Source organism: Corylus avellana, chromosome ca1, assembly GCF_901000735.1.
Source record: "Corylus avellana chromosome ca1, CavTom2PMs-1.0".
Lineage (NCBI taxonomy): Eukaryota > Viridiplantae > Streptophyta > Magnoliopsida > Fagales > Betulaceae > Corylus > Corylus avellana.
Genome location: NC_081541.1, coordinates 13023459 through 13050127, shown reverse-complemented (window position 1 = coordinate 13050127; position 26669 = coordinate 13023459). Strand labels below are relative to the sequence as shown.

Genomic DNA, 26669 nt, shown 5'->3' with positions numbered 1-26669 from the left:
AAAAGTTATCAGCAATAACTTTAGTGTTGTTTATGATAATCTTTGTCGACCAAGTGTGCCGTAAGCTGAAATGAAATATCAACGATGATGTCTTTAATTTGATAACTAACCATGAGCGAAGACTGCAGCGATATTGACATGGTAATTAAGTTTTTTTTTTTTTTTTTTGTTCTAATTAAAAAGACAGGTGAGATCGAGAGAATACATAGCTGTGACTATTCTATTTGGACATGATAACTATGTTGTGGTTGATAACTTTGTGCTATTTTTTTTTTTTTTTTTTTTTTTTAAATTTTATTTTTATGAATAAGCATTTCATTAAAACCAAAGCTCAAAACAGAGCATCACTGAAACACAAATACAACCCCTTACAAAGCAAAAATAGGGGAAAACAAAACCTACAAACCAGTAACTACTCAACACCAAAACAGCCCCTTACAACCCATACATATTAAAAACAAAAACAAACTACAAGCCAACATTACAGAGGATGGCAGAAGGCAAGTTCCACAATGAACACAACAAAAGGTTCTCCCTAGTTCTAGGAAAACCTCTTTTTACAGTAATTCTAGCCCTGATTTCCCAAAAAATCTGCTTTAATAACTGCTCTTCAGTTTTTGGAACACCATCATGTCTAAGCTCATTTCTAGTATGCCAGAGATTATAAACAACAGAACCAAGAACCAATTGACATATCAAGCATTTAAGAGAGTTCTTTCCCCACTTATTGCAGCCAAGCTGCACAAGTTCATCCCAAATCATAGGAGGCATATCAACTCTACAACGAATCATGCAATATTTCCAAACTCTCGAACTAAAGCTGCATTCAAAGAAAATATGATCACGAGTTTCCAGTTGAGAATGACAGAAACAACACTGAACCACACCCTTATAACCCCATTTGAGTGACCTCTCACCTGTAAGTAGCCTATCCTTCATAGCAAGCCACAAAATAAAAGCCTGCTTAGGAATAGCAAGAGGAAACCAAACTAACTTCCACCAAACAACCTCTACATTCTTCTTTTTAAGGGCTTCCCAAGTCTCTGCACTATCATAAACACCTTTTTTAGAAACAGTCCAAACTGGCTTATCAAATTGGCCTAAACAAACTTCAGAAAGCCTAGCTTGAATATCGACTAGAGCTTCTGATCTTGCTGGTCTCCAGAACCAATCTTCATTGTAAATGACAGAAGACAGCTTAGCTTTAATATTACTTTGAGCATCATAAACAACCCTAAAGCCATATTGTTCAATCAAAACTCCTGCAGGATGCCACAAATCTAGCCACATATGAATGCTATCCCCATTCCCAACTTCAAACTTCAAGAACCTTTTGGCAATAGATCTCAGCTTTAAAATTTTTCTCCAACTCCATGAACAATTCTGAGGAATACCTACACTCTAAAAACTCCTTCTTTTTAATAGATTTTCTCTAATTCAGGCAACCCAAATAGAACCAGACCTAGAAAAAATACTCGAGATATGCCTAAGCATAGAAGTTTGATTCCAAATTTCAAGCTTCTTTAAACCCAAACCTCCCTCCCTTTTAGGAAAACAGAGATCAGACCAAGAAACCTTTGCTTTAGCTACACCTTCTTCATTCCCATTCCATAAAAACCTATTGAACTTTTGTTCAATAGCTCTAATAATCTTTTTAGAAAGAATGAAAATGCCCATCCAATACACTTGTAAACTGTAAAGAACAGAAGATAACAACTGGAGCCTACCTGCATAGGAAAGATTCTTAAAAATTCAAGAATCTATACAGCCAGAAATTTTGCTAAGTAAAGCTCCACAGTTAGCTGCAGAAAGTCTGGACGAAATAAGAGGAACCCCAAGATACCTCACAGGGAAATGACCTTCCTTCATCATCAAATCATCCAAGAGAATATGCCTCATTCTATCTGAAATTCCAGAACAATAAAGAGAACTCTTAGAAGGATTAGCTTTCAACCCAGACAGATTCTCAAACTCAATAAGAGCAGCCTTGATAACTTTAATAGAACTCAAACTAGCTTTTGAAAAAAATCAAAAGATCATCTACAAAACACAAATGAGTAAGCTTCATTCTCTCACATTTAGGATGGAATTTAAAACCAGCATTACCACCAGTATGTGCAGCCATAATCCGAGAGAACACCTCCATAGCAAGAACAAATAAGTAAGGAGAAATAGGATCACCCTGCCTCAGTCCCTTTTTACCTTCAAAATAGCCAACCAAAGTACCATTGATACAAACAGAAAATTTAGGTGATGTAATACACACCCTGATCCAGCTCAAAAATCTATTAGGAAAACCAAAACAGTGAAGGCAATAAAGCATAAAATCCTAATTCATCGAATCATAGGCCTTCATAAGGTCTATTTTCAAAGTACACCTAGGTTTCCATTTTTCCTTATGATAACCCCTCACAAGTTCTTGAGCCAACAGAACATTCTCAGATATATTCCTAGAAGGAATGAAAGCAGATTGGTTCATGCTCACCAAATCATCCAAAAAAGGCAACATCCTGTTAGACAAAATTTTAGTAATGCATTTATATATAACATTACAACAAGCAATAGGTCTAAAATCTCCCATGGCCGAAGGATTAACCTTTTTAGGAACCAAGGAAAGAATAGTAGCACTCACTTCCTTAAGCAATAAACCAAAAGTAAAGAAACATTTAATAGCAGCCACTACCTCCTTACCCACAATAGACCAAGTAGACTTAAAAAAATGTGCAGAAAACCCATCAGGACCAGGGGCCTTATTAGCTTTCATATGAAACAAAGTATCTCTTATTTCATCTTCAGAAACCTCTTTCTCCAAGGTAGCTGCATGTTCAGAGGAAATAGCAACAGAAATAAGCTACCTAACTCTAGCTACTTTTGCATCTGTGAATTGTAGATGATCTGTACCTAGCTGATTTTCCTATAAAAGTCCTCAGCCACCCTTTTGATCTGATCTACATCATCCGCTTTAGTGCCATGCTCATCCCATAGATAGTTAATAGTTTTCTTGGCATTTTGAACCTTAAGAGATTTATAGAAAAACTTATTATTCTGATCTCCCAAATTCAACCATTGATTCCTTGCCTTCTGCTTCAAGAAAGATTCCTCAGCTCTAGAAATAGAAACATAAGCATGAAGACATTCCCTCTCCTTAAGTAGACTATCAGCACTGCCAAAAGAAGCAAGAACATCATTTTAAGCTAAGTTCAGATTCTCTCGAGCCTAAATAACTTTTTACTTCAAATTCCCAAAACAAACCAGATTTTTCTTTTTTAACACAGCTTTCATAGACCTAAGCTTAACATACAACTAAAACATTGGGAAACCCTCAACCTGAATACTCCAACCCTCCTTAACCCAATCCGAGAACCCTTTATGCTCTAACAAATAGTTATAGAACTTAAAAGGTTTAGGGCCAAAACTTTTTAAAGTACCTACTGAAATAATAACAAGTGAATGATCAGAAATGCCCCCTGAAGCAGTATTCCCAAAAAGACTCATCCAATTCACATTAGCCAAAACTCTATCCAGTTTTCTTGCTACAAACCGAGGCTCCTCACTTTTATTGGTCCAAGTGTAAAAACACCCATTGAAATTAAGATCCAAAACTTCAATATCATTCAAACACTGACCAAATTCAACTTCATAAGAAGATAGCTTATCAGATCCCCACTTTTCAGCCAAAGAAAGAACCATATTAAAATCCCCACAAATCATCCAAGGATTAATACTTACTTTTGCCTTCATAGAACACAAATTAGTCCAAAGATGCTTTCTATCCACCCCCTGGTTAGCCCCATATACAAAAGAATGAAACCAACAGAAATTACTAGTAAGAGACTTAATAGAACAATTAATACTTTGCTCACTTTTATCCAAAACAGATACATCATAATCAGAATTTTTTCAACAAATCCAAATCCTTCCCAAAAAATGTTTATCATAGTTGAAGACACAATCCCAATCTGGCACAATACAAGCCCTAACTTTTTTAGCCTTATTTTCCTTCACTCTAGTTTCAATCAAACAAATAAGACTAATATTATGTTTTTTAATCATACTCACAACCTCCTTATGCTTAGAGGGGTGATTCAAACCCCTTACATTTCAAATTAGAAAATTCATAAAGTAGGAGAAAAACCTCTCATCAAGACCTCCTCCTCTTCACCCATTTTACCTTTCCCTTTAACTTTTGCACTCTCCTCCACCAAAGCAGATTCAATAACATTTTGAAGAGAAGAAAAAGCATCTACACCCCTCATCTCACCTGATTTAAAATTACCATCAGCTCTTGCCAAAAGATGGAAAGAATTAGTCCAATGACTATTGCTATCCTTTATAGTAGCCTTTGAAACAAGGGTGCTTTTAACTCTAACCACATTCCATTTAGGCTCAACCACTTCTTGAGGAACAACATTCTTCACCTCCACAACCTTCTCTATCACAGATTCATCATGCAAATTTTGAATAGGCTCAACTTTTTTTGGAAGCCACACATGTTTCTCAACCTTAGAACAAGTATGAGAAAGATGACCAAGTGACTTGCACCTCTTACATTTAACAGGAAGCCAAGGATATTCAATGCCAACTACAACCCTTCCCCCATCAACACCAACAATTTCAATCTCCTTTGGAAAACCCGAATCCATATCCACTTCAACCAAAACCCTAGCAAAACCAAGCCTCAATTGCTCCTCAGCGACAGAATCAGCACAAATAGGTTTACCAACACCATTAGCCACATAACTCAAACATGTAGCATTCCAAAACTCAATAGGTAAATTATGCAATTTAATCCAAACAGGAACAGAAGATAAAGAAATCTTGAGAAGTTGCATACCAGGAATCCATTTACGCAAGATCAAAGGTTTATTAGCCATATGCCAAACTTTTGCCTCCATCACCTCATCTCGTGTCTTCTCATCAGTAAATTTAAACAAATATAAGCCATTCTTCAACAAGAATACTTCAACCTTCCCATATTGAGCCCAAATACTTTCTACATTACGTTTAACAATAAAATAGGGGAGGGGCTTATCAAGAAACTGGCCAACCAGAGAAGAAGACCATTTTGAAATACCTTCCTCAATAGCTTCCTTAGGTGGCTTTACTACAACTCTACCATTTTCAAGAGAAGGAGCAAAATACTGCAATGTTCCTATAGATTTCTCCTTACGAAACAATTGCCTCCAATCCTGAACTGCACTTTTCTTAGCAACTGTAACAGAGGACTCAACAACAACAGGATTACACACTGATTCAACCTCAGGAAAATCAGAAGGAATCGCCAAAGCCTCAGGATGGTTCTCCCGCAAAACAGAGTCACCAAGCAACTTTTGTGCATCAAGCTTCGAAGCACCCACATCCTCACAAAACTCTGTCAAATTATCACAATGTTCTTCCTCATCATTCAGATCGACCTCACAGTCCAGGGAACGCGAAGCAACCTCCAAATTCGCTGAAGCCTCCTTCAACATCAATTTTGATACCTTCTTCCCCCCACGACCCCTATTAGCTCGTTTGGCCATAAATCACCAACTCAGACTTCAACGACCAAGGAACGCTGGAGCACCGGCACTGGAATCGGCGTCGTCAGCAAAGTAACGCGCCCCCACGCGCTGGAACAAGGTGGCGGGTAAGAACCAGTTGCAGTAGAAAACTCTAGAATGTAACTAACTCTGAAAGTTTGCTAGGAGCTCTGCCACGTCAGCAGAGCCCAAAAAATCCCCCATTCCTTTCTCAATTATGAAATTTATTTATGTAAGTGTCAATTGCCATTAATTTTGGCATCGGTAGTCACCTGATAGGGAACGACTAACTCTCTTGCATCATACAAGTATTCAATCAACAAATATCTGAACACAACATGCATTCACATTAATCAAAGTTCCAAAACTACATAGAAAATGGCAAAAAGAAGCACCGTACCAATATGTAAGGTTCAAGACATTCAAAGATTGAAATATATAGGAAAATCAAGCACACTACCAATAGGGAAATTGAAGTAACTTAATATCTAGTCTCAATAATAAGAGAAACTAATATCTCATTTTTTCCAAAGGTAAAAACATCTATGGGGACATATTGTTTGTATGAAAGACAAACCAGTACAGAGAACAGAATTAAGTCCATCTTAATCATTTTTTTTTTTTTTTTTCAAAAAAAAGCTAAATCTTTCATAGTATCAAGTAAAGCCAGTCTAAACCAAGAGCCTCTGCCTCAAACATTGATGGTCCAATACTCCGGATGCAGCTTTTCAAAATCATAATGTATTTATTACTTTGACGTGGATTTTAAAAGGATTTATGAATTGTGTATTCATGAGCACAAATCATAAGCAAATTTGCATAAGTGAGATGGCTAAGAGTATATTTGAGATTCTGTTTGAAGCATATAGTTTTTAAGTCAAAAATAACTTTTTGGCAATTTTTAGAATAAAAAAGTCAAAGACGTACTTTTGAAAATTTTTATCAAACATGCCAGCTTTTTGTTTAGCAAAAATTTTTAAGTAGTAAAAGTACTTTTTAAGTTCTTTAACACAATCCCAAACATGCTCTAAATATACTAATATAGGACTGAATAATCTGAATATCAAATTCGGCATATTTTTTACGAAGAAAGAAAAAATAATCACATTGAAAAATAAAGATAATAGAGGAAATAAAATAAAACAAAGACAATGATTTTATGTGGTTCGACCTACATCTACATGATAAAGTCTTAAAGCTACATTATGCTTTTGTTTACTTGATATTTTAACAATACATGAGACTCCTATTTATAGGAAAATTGGAGTAGATAAGTAAGATAATCAAATCAATGTGAATGATTTCCATCAAATCTAATTACAATCAAATTAATCAGATTTAGTTACCATCAAATATGATTATATAGGAGATTACAATCAATTATAATAGGAGATTACAATCATTTTTTTTTTTTTGGTGGAGACGAACCGAACGGTTCGAAAACTCGCTGGAGTTGGTGGCCAGCGGCAGTGACTGGAGGCGGTCGTCGATAATGATCAAAGATGTGCCTTTAATAACAATAGTCCAAAAGAGGGCCAATAATTGGCCAAAATGAGAGCCAACAAATAGCTGAAATGAGGCCAATTATGAGCCAAAATGAAAGTCATATGTGAGCTAAAATAGGCTTGGGTTTTTAATAATATCACAAAGGCCAAAGATATTGATTGAATGAAGAGCCAAAAATCGATATGGGTCAACAAATGACCAAATAACTAGGCCAAAATATGGGCAACTTCACCTTTTTTTTTTTTTTTTTTTTTTTTCAACTGATCTTTTTTTCTCGGTTTTCTTTCTTCCCCCCTTTTTTTTTTTTTGGATTTTTTTTTATTCTTACAAAGAATATCCTAGTCATAAATTACAGTAAACTGGGATAAGGATTACATACCCTACTCCCATAACCAAACAAAACCAAATATGATATATAGTAATTAAAACATGATATCATATTCCTAAACTATATGGGATAAGGATTACCATCAAATTTGATTATATATAGGAGATAACAATCAATTATAATAAAATCTCTAAAATCAAATTCTCTAATATATTCTAACATACACATTAGTGTCATAACTATTAGCAAGATTGATGCAACCACCGCCTACCTACAGAACTGATTTTTGTTATATGTGTTGCCTTTCCTTCTGATACTGAGTACCTAATTTGACCAGCGTAATGAAAACTTATAAAAAAAAAAAAGAAAGAAAAATCTTAAGACACTCCCTTGGTGCCTAGCTCACATGGGTGATACCATGTATATTGGGATTCGGAAACATATATAGTACAATTGTGGTGCCGCATTTGCCATCATTTTCTAGTGGGGGATTGGGAAGAATGTTATTCCTTTTCACAGAAGAAATATCTAATTTCTGAACCCAAATTATTTGGCAAAATAACAAGAGAGATATGCTTCCACTTCTTCCCACTCCAGATAGAATCAAGAATATTTTTCCGTTTATATTCAGAAGATCATAAGCATACATAATAAGCAATTGCTACTACTTGGCATATGGCACGTATATATTATGGGAATCATCACCAAGAGATGGCTTAATGTGATTTAATATAATTTTCTTAATTATTCTCTTCTCGATCATTTGGAATTAAGAATTTTTCGTTAAGTTATGGTTGGCTTAATTTTGCACTAATTAACTTAATTATTCCCTAGTTCCCTCCCCTGCTTGCTCCTCCTTCCCAAAAGTCAGTAATCATTGTCCCTCTTTTTAACTTTAAAGATCTCGTGGAAATTAATAAAGGTTGTGTGGAAACTTTCATCTTCTGCCGAAAGTTCATGCATATATCCCTTTCTCTCATTGTGCGCGCATGACGTACGTACATCATGTGGATGCATGTGATGTGTCTCTGTGTACGTAACTGAAGATCATGATCGCAGCATATATGTCTATCTGCTTGCTTGAGCCTGGAAATATAGACCAAGCATAAGGTAAAATGCTCCTTCTCTCTCTCTCTCTCTCTCTCTCTCCCTTGTTACAAGACATAATTACATTTAATGCAGACCAGATTGTCTGTGGTTTTATAGAAAGGTTTTAAGAATAAGAAGAACAACCTAGCTAGCTACCCAGTTGATGTTATTCTTCTCATTTTTCAATACATAAAAAAAGACTCTTAGGAGAGTTTTTCTCATATTCTCCATAATTCTTAAAATTTTCTGAAATTTATGGAAGTTGTGTGTATTACGTACTCTAGTGGTGGAGATTCAGCATATCTCACTCTCTGTGCGACGTTGGCTACATCAATATTCTATATTGGAAAACTGATCTCGATCTCTTGCGTCTAGAATCTAAATATTATTTGGAAAACAATTGCAAAGATATATGCTTCAATTTTTATTTTTATTTTTATTTATTTATTTTTTCCTTTGACTGATTCAATTAATAAGCATCTTATTCTGAGACGTCAAATATATATCTCACTAACGTACCTTTCCTACTCAACATATAGATTACCATGAAGGAATTTTTTTTTTTTTTTTGTCTTTTCCCCGCCTCAAGCGGGGAAACCCTCGGAGCAGAATTATTAGTAGGATCTATTCTCCCAATCCTTTGTGCTCCAAGATCATAAGCACTAGCTTTACATGTGGCTTGTGGTTGTGGGGCGCAGCGCATCACCGGCCAAGATAGATATATATATACCTCCTAATTGAATATGTTAATTTCTTTTTGTCATCAACTAGATCAATTGATCACTCCACGCATCTTCTTGATGATGATGGTTATGATTTATATACTCGACCATTTAGTAATTAATATCATTGTTGATTAATTGTCAAAATGTTAATCATCTGGTGAAACGATTACTCGTTTTCTGTATCATGTATTATAGTATTGTGTATCATAAGATGCTATAAAACTCAATGATTAAAAAAAAAAAGAAAAAAAAAAGACATGCTTGCTACAAGACATGCTTGCTACAAACTACAACCTTGGAAGTTAATCAATTGATGACCAATTTTATCATCACTTATGTATCAAATAACATTTAAGAAATCTTACTGATCAATGCGTCAAATGAAATATATTTGCAATATCTGCAATTTAGTAAATTATCCTATATTTTTCCAAGTATAAGATCAATATTGCATATAAAGTTGGTAATTCATTTTTTACAATCAAATGAATCACATCCAAAAGAGACAATACATGATACATAAAGCAAAGAGTAATGTTAGGTACCATCTTTTTATCCTCATAAAATCCTCTTAAAGCTGATGTAGCTTTTAAAATCACAATTAAATTTTAGATGAATCATACTTGAATTTTGATTTAATGGTGATTTTGAAAGCCACATCGGATAAAAAAATGGTACCTAACATTACTCTAAAGCAAATAACCTACTTTCTCATCATGATCTCGTCATAATAGAATAGACTATCTAATTAAGAACATGCATTTTAACCATGTTTCCATGGACAAACACTTTGCACGGCCCAAGAGGAACGGTCAAGTGGCCAAAATTTCCGTGGGATGATCGGCAGAGAATCCAAGTACTACGGATGAAGAAGAGGGCCATTACTATTGCAATGAGGCACCCCAACCCAATTGTATGTGAGGTGGTTGTTATATATATATATAGTCGCCGCTAATGACCCAAAAATAGCCGCTATTTACCAATAGCGGCAACAAGTGGCCGCTATTTGGTTGCTGCTAGTAATCGGATGCTAATACCAAATAGCGGTGACTTTTAGGGTTGCTGCTAATGACCCCTCATTAGCAGCGACTCAAAGTTGCCGCTAATGACTTTTTTTGTCGCCGCAAAAATAGGTTCAAAATAACCCTAGGGTCGCCGCTATTGGTATATCATTAGCGGCGACCATAGAGTCGCCGCTAATGACATATCATTAGCGGCGACTTTAAGGTCGCCACTAATGATATGAAAAAAATTAAAAAATAAAAATAAAAAATTAATAGCGGTGACCAAGAGTTGCCGCTATTCCACTATCATTAGCGGCAACTCTAGCTATTCTACTATCATTAGCGGCGACTTTGAGGTCACCACTAATGATATGAGAAAATTAAAAAGATCAATAGCGGCGACTCTTGGTCGCCGCTAATGATATGAGCAAATTAAAAAAAAAAAAAAAAGCTTTTATTCAGACAATGAATACTCAAAATAAATTTAAAACAAAGTACCATTATGGAAAGCCACCACCCAGTAATGCATATATATCTGCATACAATTTTCTCTTTTTTTTTTTTTTTTTTTGAACAAAAGGAAATTCTTATTCAATATCTGAAGGACCCAGAGAGTCATAATACAACAAGGGAAGCTTCCTTCCTTACAATGCCACTGATCTCAGGTGGGAGGGAGTCCACCCAAGTAATCTCAGTAACAAGATTGAGGGCCAACTTTGCCAACCCAAGGGCTGCACTGTTGGCCTCTCTCTTTACATGTAAAAAACGTGAATTACCCAAAACTCCTAACCCCAAAATAGCTCCATCCACTAAATGCCCATAGGAGCTCGTACAAGGCTGCTTCGAGTTAATCGATGTGATAATCTGCTGAGCATCTCCTTCGAAAGTAATGTCCGGTAAACCAAGCTCCTTGGCAAAGAACGTTGCATGAAGAGCCGCTTGTGCTTCAGCTGACGCTGGTTCAAGCTTGCAGTCCATGGGGATGCTACGGGCTGCCACAAAATTCCCCAACCAATCCCTTGCGATCATGCCTAACCCAGTTTTGTCTCGACAATTATCCAGGGCCGCATCCCAGTTTATTTTAAACTCTCTAATAGGGGGAGGTTTCTAGTTCAGCTGAGCCAATATTATGTCCGGTCCGACTGTGATGTCGTCCCTAACACTTGCTCTGCGGAAGTCTTCCAGAGAATCCTTTGCTTCACGTAAAATCTGATTTGGGTGAAGGAAGACCCCCTCATGAATCAAACTATTTCTTCTCAACCACAACCTCCTGGCTATTACCACAAACAGTTCAAGCTTTGTTCAATCACAACATTCGGACATATCCTCAAAGACTTGGAAAAAATTCCTTCCCTCACATTTCTGCTTCTGGATTTTGGCCATGCAACAACCCTAGACATTGTTAGCCGAAGGGTAGCTCCACAAAATATGTTCTAAGGTCTCCTCCCTTATGCATACTAGGCACTGCTTTTCCTGAATCAAACCCTTCTTAAATAAATTGGACTTGGTTGGGAGTAGGTTGTTAAGAGCTCTCCACAGAAACAATTGAACTACCTTTGGTACATGTAACCTCCAGCAAACCTTCCATACGCTTGTACCTCTTCCCGTGTTCGATCCACCACTACGTAGAGAAGGAGCCATCTCCATCCCCATATGGTACGCACTTCGGACAATGAACTCCCCTGTCGTGGTGCATCTCCAAATTAGCCTATCCTTGGGTTGGAGAGGGCTCAATGGTATATTGAGTATCACCTTAGCCTCTTCTTCTAGAAAATTGGCTGAGATTAAATTACTATTCCACCTCATAGTATTCTGATCAATTATATCTTTTACCCGATCTCTACATCAAACTCATTGTTAGGCGACTGCATAGAGAAGGAAGTTGGAGTTGGAAGCCAACGAGCTCCCCATATCTTGATGTCCTGCCCATCCCCTACCCTCCATAACAACCCATTCTTTAGTAATTCTTGAGATGCCATAAGGCTTCTCCAAGCATAAGAGGGCCTCAAACCCACTATCGCTTCTAGTACATAACTAATTTGAAAATACTTAGCCTTAAGAACTCGGGTAGCCAAAGATTCTGGTTTTGTAAGAAGTCTCCACACTTGCTTAGCCAGCAATGCCTTATTAAATATAACCAAATCCCGAAAGCCCAACCCTCCATTCGACTTAGCAATGCCCATTCTTTCCCAAATCATCCAATGAATTTCCGAAGTATTCTCCTCATGGCCCCACCAAAATTGCTGCATCATCCCATTTATCTCCCTACATAACACCACTGGGAGCTGAAACACACTCATACAAATACGTGGGAATCGCCTGTACCACCGCCTTAAGGAGAACTTCCTTACCCGCCTGGGATAAAAAATTAAGTTTCCAATTATTTAGGCAGCTCCACACCTTGTCCTTGATAGTCTTAAAGGACTGGTATCTAGATTTCCCCACAAGAGCTGGAAGCCCCAAATATTTATCAAAGCTATGTGTTGCTTGGAGTCCTGACAACTGAATAATTTCATTCCTCCTCTCCAAACTGGCATTCCAGCTAAAGAAAATAGACCTCTTATTTTTATTCAAACATTGACCCGAAGCCGCTTCATATTTCTCCAAAATCTTAGTAATGCGTCTCCACTCAACCAGATTTGCCTTACAGAATAACAAGCTGTCATCTGTAAAGAAAAGATGGCTTAGTCGAGGACCATTCTTAGAAGAAGGTACACCAGTGATAACCTCCTTATTCTCCGCCTGAGTGAGTAATGAATTGAGGGCCTATGCACAAATCAAGAAAAGATAAGGGGATAGCGGGTCGCCTTGGCAAAGACCCCTTGATGGTTGAATGTTTCCCACAGGTTTACCATTTATCAAGATGGAATATGAGACTCTACTTACACACCCCATAATCAGTCTGATCCATTTATCGGGAAACTCCATTTTTTTCATCACAGCTTCCAAAAACACCCATTCCACCTTGTCGTAAGCATTACTCATGTCTAGCTTAATTCTCATAAACCCAGTCTTACTCCACATTCTAGTATGCATGGTATGTAGCGTTTCATATTCTAGTATGCATGGTATTTGCATACAATTTCCAGTCAAAAGGAATAGACACTGGCATGAGTTGTATATATTGTGTTAATACAGAAAAGAAAAGAAAAGAAAAAAAAAAAAAACCTTTGATTTTACATTCTCTATTGAAGAAACAATTACTTCAAAGGCCGCTTCCCCATCTATAAACCATTAAGCCTGGCTTCCATCTCATATCAAATCTTGTTTGCTATTACCTTCAAAAGAAACAAGCCAACTCAGAATAAATGAAAGGAGGGGAATAAAATGACAAAGAACTAGCAAAGTCAGATACTATATGTCCCACAAATTTATCAGAAGCGAGATAAAATTTAATGAATATCTGTACATATGATTTTCAAAATTGAAAATCTAGGAGTTAACAAAAGCAAATATCAATTGTCTTCATTGTAAAGAGCAAACAAGTTGACTGTAACTGATAACATCTCTCAAGTCTCAAGAGGTTCCAATACATGAACTACTATTGTGTGCATATTGCCCTCTACGTCTGTAACTGGTTAATCAAGATTATGAGTTGGATCAACTTTGTAACATATAAACACAGGGAGCTAGTTCTACGACATTGGTCATAGTAAGCTCATTTTGCAAATATGTTAGCAGCTTTACAATCCCCCAGTAGATTTGTTTATCAAGTTGCACCAAAACTTGAATTTTCAAATTGCTTGTGAATTTAAAAGCAACTTCAACTTTGCCACTCAATGCTCAAAGGAATTGGCCACCTCATCATCATATAGTTTTTCATAGCATGGGGATCTGGCATCCCCATGCTATGAAAATACTAAAGCTCCCACCCAAGAGTAAACTTTAGAAACCCTTAAAGGCCACAAAAACGTGAAGTGACAACTTCAACCTTTGGGGAATCGGCCTGGCCATCAGATCTGGTCTATCACTGCAGTAGTCTAATGAGACGTTGTAATGCCTGCTCACATTTCTATTTACGTCAATGAATAATCTCCCAAGTTGTTTTTCAAATTACTTTTAGTGAAAGCACATATGATAACCAACATATTAGCATGATCCAATACTCAAAACCAAAAGTTATCAAACACAAGATTAAAGACTACCTCCATGGTACCAATGATATGATCAACAGCTAATTGCTTTGGCATTATGCTAAATCTGACAGCCAATGCTTGATGTATATGACAACAACATTATCATGTACTCTTTGATGTTAGCATCAATGGTATATTACCTCATGTTAATATAAAATCTATTAAACAAAACTAAATTACATTACACATACATGTATAAAGTATGCCTACTTGCATCTTTTGAATCGAAAAGGTTGATTCGAGATAGATCAGAAAGTACAGACTTAGACATCTGTAATATTGAACCCCCAAAAGATGTCTATATATATATATATATATATATATATATAAATCAAGATGTCAATTATTATATAAATCTTTTCCTAAGAAATATATATAAAACCTCAAAGAATCTTAGTTATAATAACTTATTGATCAGGAGGGTCTATCGAAATTCATGATACTTATCTAGGTAATTGAAGTACTTATGTCTAGTTGCAATAAAATTTGAACTTCAATGATTCTTTTGCCTCCTCAAAAGTCCATAAGAAACAAAAATATCTGTAAATAGAAGATTCACTGATAATAATTAAGAGACAATAATGCTTTTGCTTCCACAATGAACGCACTGCATAGAAAGATTCACTGAGAACAATAATACCGAAGATTTGGGAGCTTGAGACCTCAAACCCCAAACCTTGTAAATGTTTCAAAGCATAGATATCTTCTTTCAAACCCCAGACCCCAGCAGAAAAAAAAAAAGATTTATATGACCTAAATCATCGGTATTGAGTAATCAACAAATAATTGTTGTCTTAAAATTTATTTATATGACCAAAATAACAATGTTTGTCTATCCTTTTCATAGAGTGGCCTAAAATGAACAAGTGAGGGAGAGTGGAGAGTGGAGAGAGATTGAGTACGTACCAGAGAGAGGTGCGCCAGAGAGAGAGAAATGTGCGCCGGAGTGAGGGAGAGAGAGAGAGAGATTGAGAGTGAGAGTGATGAGGGAGGTGAGTGAGAGGGGGTGTTAGGATCGAGAGAGAGGGATAGGGGAAAATTTGAGGGACTTTGGTGTTTTTGAGGGTTTGGGGAAAAAAACACAGTTTTTGAAATTTTTGAGGGATTTTGGTGTCTTCACGCGGTTTCTGAAATTTTTGGTTCGAAAATTTCAGACACCGCGCCACTTGTTGGCACAAAAATTTTCGCACTCAATAGCGGCAACTAATGTCACCGCTAATGAGGCTCAATCAGCAGCGACAAAATTGGTCGTCGCTATTTAGGATAATTTGTTTTTTTTTTTGAAAAAAAATTATACTTACAATTTTTTTAGAATAAGCACCTAATATCTAAATATTCCATTTTTTGTTTCAGCTCCAGACTTTCAAGAGAAGTCAAAGCTGGTGGGTGGTGACTTGTAGTTTATAATAAAAGCCCAATAACTTGGCCTTCTAATCCGGAAATTAGAGTTTATATATATATATATATATAATTTGATCAAATTTGAATTGATAGTTTTGTATGATTTTTTTTTTTTTTTTTAAAAAAAAACAAAACTTTTTTATAACAACTTTTTGGAAGCAAACACACCAGTACTTTGGTGCAATTTTTTTTTTTAAAAAATTGATCGAACATTTGATCATATTACGATCAATTGAACTAATTCACTAGGATCGATCGGATGTTTGATCGAACATTTGATCGAACATTTGATCCTATCACAATCAATCGAACTAATTCATTAGGATCGATCGGATGTTCGTTAGATCATTTGATCCTATCACAATCAATTGAACTAATTTACAATGATCGATCGGAGGATCGATCAGATGTTTGATTGAACATTTGATCTTATCACGATCAATCAAACTAATTCATTAGGATCGATCGGATGTTTGATCGATCATTTAATCCTATCACGATCAATTGAACTAATTCACCAGGATCGATCGGATGTTCGATCGAACATTTGATCTTATCACGATCAATTGAACTAATTCAATAGGATCGATTGGATGTTCGATCGATCATTTGATCCTATCACGATCAATCAAACTAATTCACTAGGACCAATCAAACTAATTCACCAGGATCAATCGAATGTTCGATCGAACATTTGATCATATCATGATTAATCGAACTAATTTATTAGGATTGATCGAATGTTTGATCGATCATTTGATCCTATCACGATCAATCGAACTAATTCACCGGGATCGATCGGATGTTTTATTGATCATTTGATCCTATCACGATCAATCAAACTAATTCATTAGGATCGATCGGATGTTTGATCGATCATTTGATCCTATCACGATCAATCGAACTAATTCATCAGGATTGATCAGATGTTCGATCGAACATTTGATCCTATCACGATCAATCGAACTAATTCATTAGGATCGATCTCATTCGAACTAATTCATTTGGATCGATCAAATGTTTTATTGATCATTCGATCCTATCATGATCAATCGAATTAATTCAGCAGGATCCATCAGATGTTCGATCGATCATTTGATCCTATCACGATCAATCGAACTAATTCACCAGGATCGATCAGATGTTTGATCTATCATGATCAATCGAACAAATCCATTAGGATCGATCGGATGTTCGATTGGATGTTTGATCCTATCACGTTCAATCGAACCAATTCATTAGGATTGATCGGATGTTTGATCGAACTTTTGATCCTATGACAATCAATCGAACTAATTTAGTAGGATCGATTGGATGTTTGATTGAACATTTGATCCTATCACGATCAATCAAAGATTTAAAGTAGAATAAGAAATAGAAAAGAATTTGTTTTATTTAAAAGAAAAAATATATATATTTATTTTTTATATAAAATAAGAATAGAAAATAGAAAAATAGAAAAAATTCAGCAATAATTAATATAAAAGAAATAATGACATATTATGGAGGTAAATTTTGGGAAATAAATTATATACGTAGGGTCAATAGCATCGCCGCAATATTTATTTATTTTTTTAATTTTTTTTCCAGGGGTCAATAGCGGCAACTATATGACCATACATCAGCGGCAACTTTTAAAGTTGCCGCTACTAACCTTCATTAGCGGCGACTTTATGGTTGCCGCTAATGAGCTTTTTAATTCTTTTTTTTTTATTTATTTAATTTTTCTCATGTCAATAGTGGCAACCTTAAAGTCGCCACTATTGACCATTCATCAGCGGTGACTCCTAAGAGTCACCACTGTTGACCCTCATTAGCGGCGACTTTATGGTCGCCGCTAATGAGCTTTTTGGTTTTTTTTTTTTCTCATGTCAATAGCGGCAACCATAAAGTCACTGCTAATGATTGTTAACAGCGGCGACTAGTAGTTGCCACTATTGTTGTCGCAGTTAAATAATAATAATAATTATTTTTTTTTGTTTTTAGCGGCGACCCTAAAGTTGCCGCTATTGAGGGGTCATTAGCGGAGACTTCTAAAAGTCGCCGCTAATGACCCCTCAATAGCGACGATTTTGGGGTCACCGCTATTTGTTTGGTCGCTAAAGACCATATTGCTTGTAGTGGTATGCGTGTGTTTTTACCTTTTAAAGCACTTTGTGTCACTGTGTGTCTTCTTGTTGTATTTAAGACACTTTAGGAGTTAAGTGTCAGAGGAGAAGAATGGATGTACTTTGTAACCTAGTTATATATAAGTTAATCTCCTTTATTACCATAATTAATAATTACATCGTCTCTCTCTCTCTCTCTAGACTTGGATGCTATGGAGAGCTGATCTAACAAGGACCAGAAAGCATGGATGTCCGGCCGATCAGTGGCCGAGCCACATCTAGACTGGTGTGGCTATATATGCCTTTAGTTCCAATAGTTTGAAAAAAAAAAAAAAAAAAAAAAACAAACAATTCTCATTTATTTTTTTAAGTATGAAGAAATTTTGAGGTATTTAGTTAATGGCGCTTCCAAAAATCATCCATCTCGCTTCACACTATAATTTTTTTCTTGGTGAGGGTTTCGCTACGCTTATAAAGAATGGGGTTCGTAAGAACACTAGCAGCAGACTCCCTATAGCCCATTCTCTTCCCTATGTTTAGGAAAAATCTCAAAAAAATTACAAAAAAAAACACCCACATTAGAAGCTCCAAATTTAACCAACATCAAAGGGCATCTACAGTGTTTCTCAATGCATTGGGAAACACTATAGACTCCTTATGCGTTATTAAATTATAAAACATCTCATTCTCTCTCCTCTCTCCTTCACATGTCCCAACAAATTTCTTCAACGGAGTACGTGGCCCCATATAACCATCAAAAAAAGCATTCATACCCTCACTTTGTTGTGTAATGCACATTCCGACCCAAAATGTACCCTTCACATATGCCGTACCCATTGATGCCGCTCACCATATAATTGGCATAACCATGCATTGTCCTAAAGATTATATCTCTCAATTACTTGTTGCCATCTTGTTTCAAATTCATCACAAGTTAAAGAGTCATATACGCAATTTAATAGAGCACCTTTAAAGTTTTCATATTGAGAGTAAGATCCAAGCTTATACGGAACTTTGCTCATTATATGCCATAAAAAAAATCTATGTTTGGCTCTTGGAAAATAGTCTCCTAATTGCTGCTTACATAGCTCTATCTTGATTAGTTATAATTGCATTAGGAGCTTGGTCTGACATGCATTTTAACCATGTTTCGAACAACCACACAAAAGTATCAATATTCTCATTTGATAGTAACCCACACCCAAAAAGTATGGATTGACCATGGTGATTCACTCCAACAAAAGGCGCAAATGGCATCTTGTATTTATTAGTCAAGTATGTAGTATCAAATGTTATGACATCTCCAAAAGATTCATATGCTACCCTACTTCGTGCATCTGCACAAAACACATGTTTCAAATGGCTTTCTTTATCAAGGTCTATGACATAGAAGAAGCGGTCATTTTTTTGTTGCATTTTCATTAAATAGTTACGCAATGCTTCGGCATCTCCTTCTCCAAGCAACTCATTCATTACTTTGTTAATGTAATTTCGACAATCTTTCTCTCCAAATGGAAGGTTCTCATACCCAACCACTTCAATAGCAGGAGCTTTGTAATTTTTACTCATACGAACTCCAGCTTCATTTAGTTGTTCAGGCTTTCTTTTCACACGGGCATTTAACTTCTTATGGCATCTAAAATATTTTGCCTTGCTTGGGCTTACTACATGAGTGTGTTCAAGCACGATACTAGACAATTTAAATCTTCCATCTTCACTTAATTTTGCATTGATCTTTGCCTTGCACCACATTTTCTCCATTGGTTTTGGCCTAACGATATTAGATGCTTTGCTTTTTGACGTGCCCTCACGAAGACATGCAATGGTGAAGTATCTTAAATTTCCATCATCTTCAATTTTACGAGATCTATTTGTTACACCAAAACCTACTTGCTTGGCATACAACTTATAATATGATAAAACCTATTCTTCAGAATCAAACATCATACAAACCTTCGGTTCTTCAACCATTTGATTTTCAAGAATGATTATATCTAATGCATCATTGTCCTCATTATCATCCACATCTAACTCATATTCAATTGGCTTTCCATCAATATGATAAAAAAAAAAAAAAAAAAAACAAAGTTAAAAGGAAGCAATTAACATAAGTTTAACAAATCATACAATACAAACAAATTGTTTTCTTTAAACTAACCAATTGGTGGCCAAAGAGGAGGGTCAATAGCTTCATCGTTGCTCACATTCATCATTGCACTCAAGATCAATGTCACAAATTACAGGAGATCCTAACTAGATGGAGATAAATTCACTTTTCAACTTTTGTGCTAAAAGAACCTCTCTACCAAAGAAACAAAAGTCAACAATGTGCATTTTTTTTTTTTAAAAAAATAACTTTATCTTGGGCTAGAAACAAATCATTGAAAACAATTACTAAACTATATTTCTATAAAAACTAACTCAATTAACTCAGATTCTTTATATAGGGCATTAATGCTTAATGCGAAGCACCAAGGTTGTAAACCCGTTAACATTCTCGAATCCATTAGCTGTAGAAGCAAGTCAATCCACAATCAACATTGAAAAAAAAAAAAAAAAGGCGATAACTTTTATACACCAACTTGCCCATAAACCCAATAAGAAGTATAGAAGGCAATCAAACAACAAGATGAACATTAACTTCAACACCACACACATACACACACGTACAAATGAACAAACCCAGAAACCCCTCAACAATTAAAATGGTTTATATATATATAAGTACACGAAACGAAACTCAATTTCAAATCTTTGGAAGAAACTCCAAACAAAGGATGCACCGAAAAAGTAAAACCAGGCAACCCACAATGACAAACTCCGAAACACACAAATTAGACAATCCATGAACTATAACAAAAAGAAATTAGGAAAAAAAAAAAGGGAGACCTGAGGGTTTGTGGTTGGTTGAGCAGAGGATGAAGCGACCATGGAGAAAGACAGAGTTGGAGTAGAGAAGAACGTCAACCAATCCAAACCAGATTTGCCGAGGACTTCCGAGAGAAAGAAAGAGGGAGAGGCTTAGGGTGGTGTTGCTTGTGAAATGAAATTTCAATTTTTTGGGGAGGTTTCTTTTCAAATTTTTCATCCATAGACGAAAGAGATTTTTTGTACTTTTTGGAGAGTACACTGTCAATCTATTAGCTTTCATGATTTTTTAGCAAATTTTTTAATTCCAATATGAAACCTAGAAGCCAGTGTCCATCTTTTTCTTGAACCAACGTGGCATTTTTTAGATACACGTGTTAACCAAACTTGTAATAACTTAGCTTATTCTTTTCTCATTCTGTTTTCTGTTGTTGATTAGTTAAGGTAGTTTGTTTAGATAAGTTCTGACATCATGTATATAAATTGATTCTTTTCATTGTAACAGTTTAAGATCAAATATTCACAGAATACAAGTCTCAGATTTCTCTCTACTCTTTCTTCTCTTCTCCTCATTTGATCTTCATTACTCTGTTTCTCCATTGTTGCAACAAAGCTTTGCTTTGCTTGACATGGTATCAGAGCCCTTCACTCTGTGAAGTTTACTATTACTCCTTCAATGGCACATTCTCTCATTCCTTCATCTTCCGCTCCTATAAACATTGTTTTCAATAATCAATCCATAGATCCTTCAAGCCCCCTGTTTCTTAGCAATGGAGAAAATCCAGCACTTAATCTGGTTGGTAGTGCACTTTCAGAGGATAACTACAACACATGGAGTCGATCCATGCTTGTTTCCCTGAGTGCTAAGAACAAGTTATGTTTTGTTGATGGTTTAATGCCAAAACCAGCTGCTGGTGACACTCTTCTTCCAGCATGGACCAGATGTAATGATATGGTGGTCTCTTGGATTCTGCATTCAGTTTCGAAGGACATTGCTTCAACCATAATCTACATCAACTCTGCTCAAGATATGTGGGATGAGCTCAATGCAAGCTATTCTCAAAGAAATGGTCCTCGGATTTTCCAACTACAGAAGGCCATTGCAGCTATTACTCAAGACAATTCCTCTGTAAGTCATTACTATACTCGGCTTAAAATTTTATGGGAAGAACTTAGTAACTATAGACCCATGTCTGCATGCAACTGCTGCAATTGTGGTAGAGTTCAGTCAATTCTTGAAATTCATGGTCAAGAAAAAGTTTACCAGTTTTTAATGGGGCTGAATGACTCGTTTGCTACTGTTAGGGCTCAAATCCTTTTAACTGATCCTTTGCCTTCTTTACATAAAGTTTTTTCTCTTATAATTCAAGAGGAAAAACAAAGAGAAATCAAAATCACTTCTCTAAGCCATGAATCCTCTGCCCTAATGACCAAATCCACCTCTACTCCTATTTCCTTTCCTACTGTCAATCATGAGCCTATTGCTTTTATGACAAAATCTGTCTCAGGGAATAGATTTGTCAAACAGAACACTTATAGGAAAGATAAACCTATTTGCTCTCATTGTGGATTTGTTGGCCATACTGTGGAGAAATTCTATAAATTGCATGGTTACCCTCCTGGTTTCAAATCTACCCGAGGCAAACCAATGCAGCATTCAGCAAACCAGGTGCCGGATTCTGGTTTCAATGCTCAACAAATGTTTTCTCCTCATCTGTCTATGATCTCTAAGCAGTACAAGAACATCATGGATATGATGAAATAGTATTCATTGTCATCACCACAGTCCCCTGCACAGCCCCTGCACATTTTGCTCATTCTGCTGTTGGTGCATCAGGTTATCACTCATCTCTTAATCCAAGATATTCTGTGTTTTCTGCAACTTTTGTTAATATGGTTCCTTCTTCAAAACAACATAAACACTCTTGGATAATAGATACTGGTGCAACCGACCATATGGTTAGTTCTCCATCCTTTTTCACTTCCATTACTGCTGTAGTTTCAACATATGTAAACTTACCTAATGGTTCCATAGCAGCTGTCACACACATTGGTACTGTTAAACTCTCAGAAAATCTTACATTGACTGAAGTTTTGTGTGTTCCCTCTTTTGCCTTCAATCTCATTTCAGCTAGCAAACTTATTAAAAATCTAAGATGTTGTCTCATCTTTTTTGCTGGATATTGTTTTATACAGAGTTTGCACCATTGGAGAGTGATTGGGGTGGGTAAGGAAGAAGCTGGATTGTTCTACTTGCTGCAAGACAACAAGGTTCCAGCATCAGTTTCTCTTCCTCCTTTTGAGCAGCATGTTTCTTTCAATTCCATCAAAAGGCCATCACTTGATGTTTGGCACTATAGATTAGGTCATCCTTCTATTGCTAGAATAAAGCTTTTAGATAAACATGTTTCTGAAAATATCTTGTAATTTAGAGAGTGTTTGCCCAATCTGTCCAATGGCAAAACAACACAAACTCTTTTTTCCTGTTAGTATTTCAATTTCCAAGTTTCCATTTGATTTAGTTCATTATGAAATTTGGGGGCCTTTGGCTACTAAATCAATAAATGGATCAGTCTATTTTCTTACCATTGTAGATGATTTCACTCGTTTCACTTGGGTGCATTTGATGCAACATAAGTCTCAAACCAAATCTTTAATTCAAGCATTCTTTAATTTTGTTCAAACTCAATTCAAATCAAAAGTCAAATGTCTAAGGTCTGATAATGGACTTGAATTCAAAATGAATGATTTCTTTTCTGCTCAAGGCACTATCCATCAGCTTAGTTGTGTTGAGACCCCACAACAAAATGCTATAGTTGAACGGAAACATCAACACTTGTTAAATGTTGTAAGGTCTATTCGGTTTCAGTCACATCTTCCTTTGAAATTCTGGGGAGATTGCATTCTTACTGCAGCTCAGCTTATGAACCGAATTCCCACACCTTTACTTTCAAATAAATCTCCACATGAGTTACTATATTCTGTTGTACCTTCCTATTCTAATCTTAAGGTCTTTGGATGTTTAGCGTATGTGTCAACTTTGTCTAGGAATAGAACAAAGTTTGATCCTCGGGCTATTCCTTCCATATTCATCGGATATCCATATGGCATGAAAGCATACAAGTTTTATAATCTTCATACTTATTCCATCATCATTTCTAGACATGTTGTTTTTCATGAAACAATTTTTCCCTATGCTTCTCATTTGGATCATACATCTACTCAACTGGATGACAATGTTTTTCCATTCATTCCTGTTCCTGATTTTTCAGATGAAGATGTTTTTACATCATCTTTTCCACAACCAGTCACACATAATTCCCATTCTTTCTATAATGTTCCTGATTCTAGTCATTCTAAAAACTTTTGTTCTGATTCTAATGTTCCAGAAAATTCTATTTCTGACATTCCTGTATCAATTACTCAAATCCCACCTGTTTCTAATCTTTCTGCAGATGTAGCTTCACCTAGTTCTGTTTCTAAACCTAATCATTCCATTCCTGTTCCCTGTCCACCTCTTAGAAAGCCCACTAGGGTCAAATCAAAACCTAGTTACTTGCAGGATTTTCATTGCAAATTGGCTTCTACTTCTCCACTTCAATCTCCTTTAATGGATGCAGATTCAGGTAAGGCTTATCCATTGTCCTCCTTTGTTTCTTTCCATAATTTGTCACCTTCTCACCAATCTTTCTGTTTAGCTATTTCTTCTCAGTCTGAACCTAAATTCTATCATCAAGCTGTAAAGGATGCCGATTGGCGTGCAGCTATGCAGGCTGAAATTACTGCACTTGAAACAAATCATACATGGGTTGTTACTACTCTACCACTTAATAAACATCCTAGAGGGTGTAAGTGGGTTTATAAAGTGAAACATAGGTCTGATGGCAGCATTGAGAGGTACAAGGCTCGGTTGGTAGCAAAAGGGTATACCCAATGTGAGGGTTTAGATTATCATGAGACCTTCTCACCTGTGGCCAAGATGACTATTGTTAGGGTTTTCTTAGCTCTTGCTGCAGCCAAGGGTTGGTTAATTCATCAATTGGATGTTAATAATGTCTTCTTGCATGGAGACTTAGATGAAGAGGTGTACATGACCATGCCTCTTGGATTTGCTGTTAAGGGGGAGAAGAAGGTTTGCAAATTGACAAAGTCCTTATATGGTCTGAAGCAGGCTTCTAGGAATTGGTTTTCTAAGTTCTCTGCTGCTTTGATTGATCTTGGATTTATACAATCTAAGGCTGACTACTCCTTGTTTACAAGGCTTCAGGGTGTTTCTTACATTGCTCTCTTAATCTATGTTGATGATGTGGCCATAGCAAGCAATGATTCTAAGGCAGTTTCTGAGTTTATCACCCTGCTTAATGATAGGTTTAAGCTGAAAGATTTAGGCCCTTTGAAGTTTTTTTTGGGACTTGAAATTGCTAGAAGCAAAGAAGGTATTTCTGTCTCTCAACGAAAGTATGCCCTGGAAGTTCTTGAAGATTCAGGTCTTTTAGCTTCCAAACCTGTTTCTTTTCCCATGGAACAAAATCTTAAGCTCTCCAAGGATGTTGGGGATCTTCTTCCTGATCCAACTAGTTACAGGAGGTTGGTTGGCAGGTTACTTTATCTTACCATAACTCGGCCTGATCTAGCTTATTCTGTTCAACCCTTGAGTCAGTTCATGGATCAACCTCGACAACCTCATCTAGATGCTGCTACTAGAGTGCTGAGATATGTCAAAAACTCTCCTGCTCAAGGGCTTTCGTTTTTTGCTCAGTCGGATTTTTGTTTAAAGGCTTTTTTAGATTCGGATTGGGCAGGTTGTGTTGATACTAGAAGGTCAATCACTGGCTTCTGTGTGTTTCTTGGTAATTCATTAGTTTCTTGGAAATCAAAGAAACAACACACCATCTCCAGGTCCTCTGCTGAGGCAGAATATAGGGCTATGGCATTTACTACTTGTGAACTAACATGGCTTGTCTCTCTTCTTCATGATTTTCATATACCTCATCCAAAGGCTGCATTGCTCTTATGTGACAGCAAGTCTGCTTTGCATATAGCTGCCAATCCTGTTTTTCACGAGAGAACTAAACACATAGAGATTGATTGCCATTTAGTTCGTGAAAAGATTCAACTTGGTTTGCTCAGAACTTTGCACGTGTCTTCTCAGAACCAACTGGCCGATATCTTTACAAAAGGCCTTGATTTTAAGGATTTTTCTCGTTACTTTCCAAGATGTTTGTCAAGGATGTTTGCCATCCATCTTGAGGGGGAGTTTTAGATACACGTGTTAACCAAACTTGTAATAACTTAGCTTATTCTTTTCTCATTCTGTTTTCTGTTGTTGATTAGTTAAGTTAGTTTGTTTAGATAAGTTCTGACATCATGTATATAAACTGATTCTTTTCATTGTAACAGTTTAAGATCAAATATTCACAGAATACAAGTCTCAGATTTCTCCCTACTCTTTCTTCTCTTCTCCTCATTTGATCTTCATTACTCTGTTTCTCCATTGTTGCAACAAAGCTTTGCTTTCCTTGACAGCATTAGCCACATCAGCTAGGAAGCCATATTCGGGAAAACTTTTCAGATCTGTAGCATTTCTCTTTGTTGAGACCTTTATCACAATCTGAACCCCTTTTATATTGGCCTGCTCCAACAGTCCAACTAACAACTCTAGCCTCATTCAGTTATTTATTACTCCCCTAAGCTGAAAGGCCAAATGACATGCATTATAAATCACATCTAAGCAAAATGCAAGTGAAAAATATTTAAAACCCTTTATTGGGGTCCAGCTAAATACGCTAGTCAACTTTATTTTTCCCAATTCCTATCAGCTGCTGCCATGTCTTCCTCATCATGTGCACTCGTCAGATGCAGCAGTCTCCTTTGAGATTCATGCTTAGCTTTCCCATTTACACTCTTACTAACAAAACTCTTCTACAACCAGCAACCTTTTTTCTTCGCACACTGTCCAGCCCCATTCTTCTTCTCTCTGAA

General features: G+C 36.3%; 3 protein-coding genes across 3 annotated transcripts; all 3 read right to left on the bottom strand.

Moving 5' to 3' along the window:
- Positions 1-468: 468 nt before the first annotated feature.
- Positions 469-3690, bottom strand: LOC132186126 (uncharacterized). The gene is made up of 8 exons (XM_059599986.1): positions 3311-3690; positions 2970-3163; positions 2733-2817; positions 2379-2510; positions 2098-2285; positions 1860-2015; positions 1536-1727; positions 469-1262 (listed from the first exon to the last, which is right to left on the bottom strand). The coding sequence occupies exons 1-8, from the start codon at positions 3688-3690 to the stop codon at positions 469-471; spliced, it is 2121 nt and encodes a 706-aa protein (XP_059455969.1).
- A 7099-nt stretch (positions 3691-10789) lies between these two features.
- On the bottom strand, positions 10790-13198 carry LOC132186051 (uncharacterized). Its single transcript, XM_059599868.1, has 4 exons — positions 13061-13198; positions 12575-12940; positions 12008-12459; positions 10790-11264 (listed from the first exon to the last, which is right to left on the bottom strand). The coding sequence occupies exons 1-4, from the start codon at positions 13196-13198 to the stop codon at positions 10790-10792; spliced, it is 1431 nt and encodes a 476-aa protein (XP_059455851.1).
- Positions 13199-18899: 5701 nt separating this feature from the next.
- On the bottom strand, positions 18900-19580 carry LOC132185944 (protein FAR1-RELATED SEQUENCE 5-like). Its single transcript, XM_059599796.1, has one exon. It carries the CDS (start codon positions 19578-19580, stop codon positions 18900-18902), a length of 681 nt encoding a protein of 226 aa, XP_059455779.1.
- Between the last annotated feature and the right edge of the window lie 7089 nt (positions 19581-26669).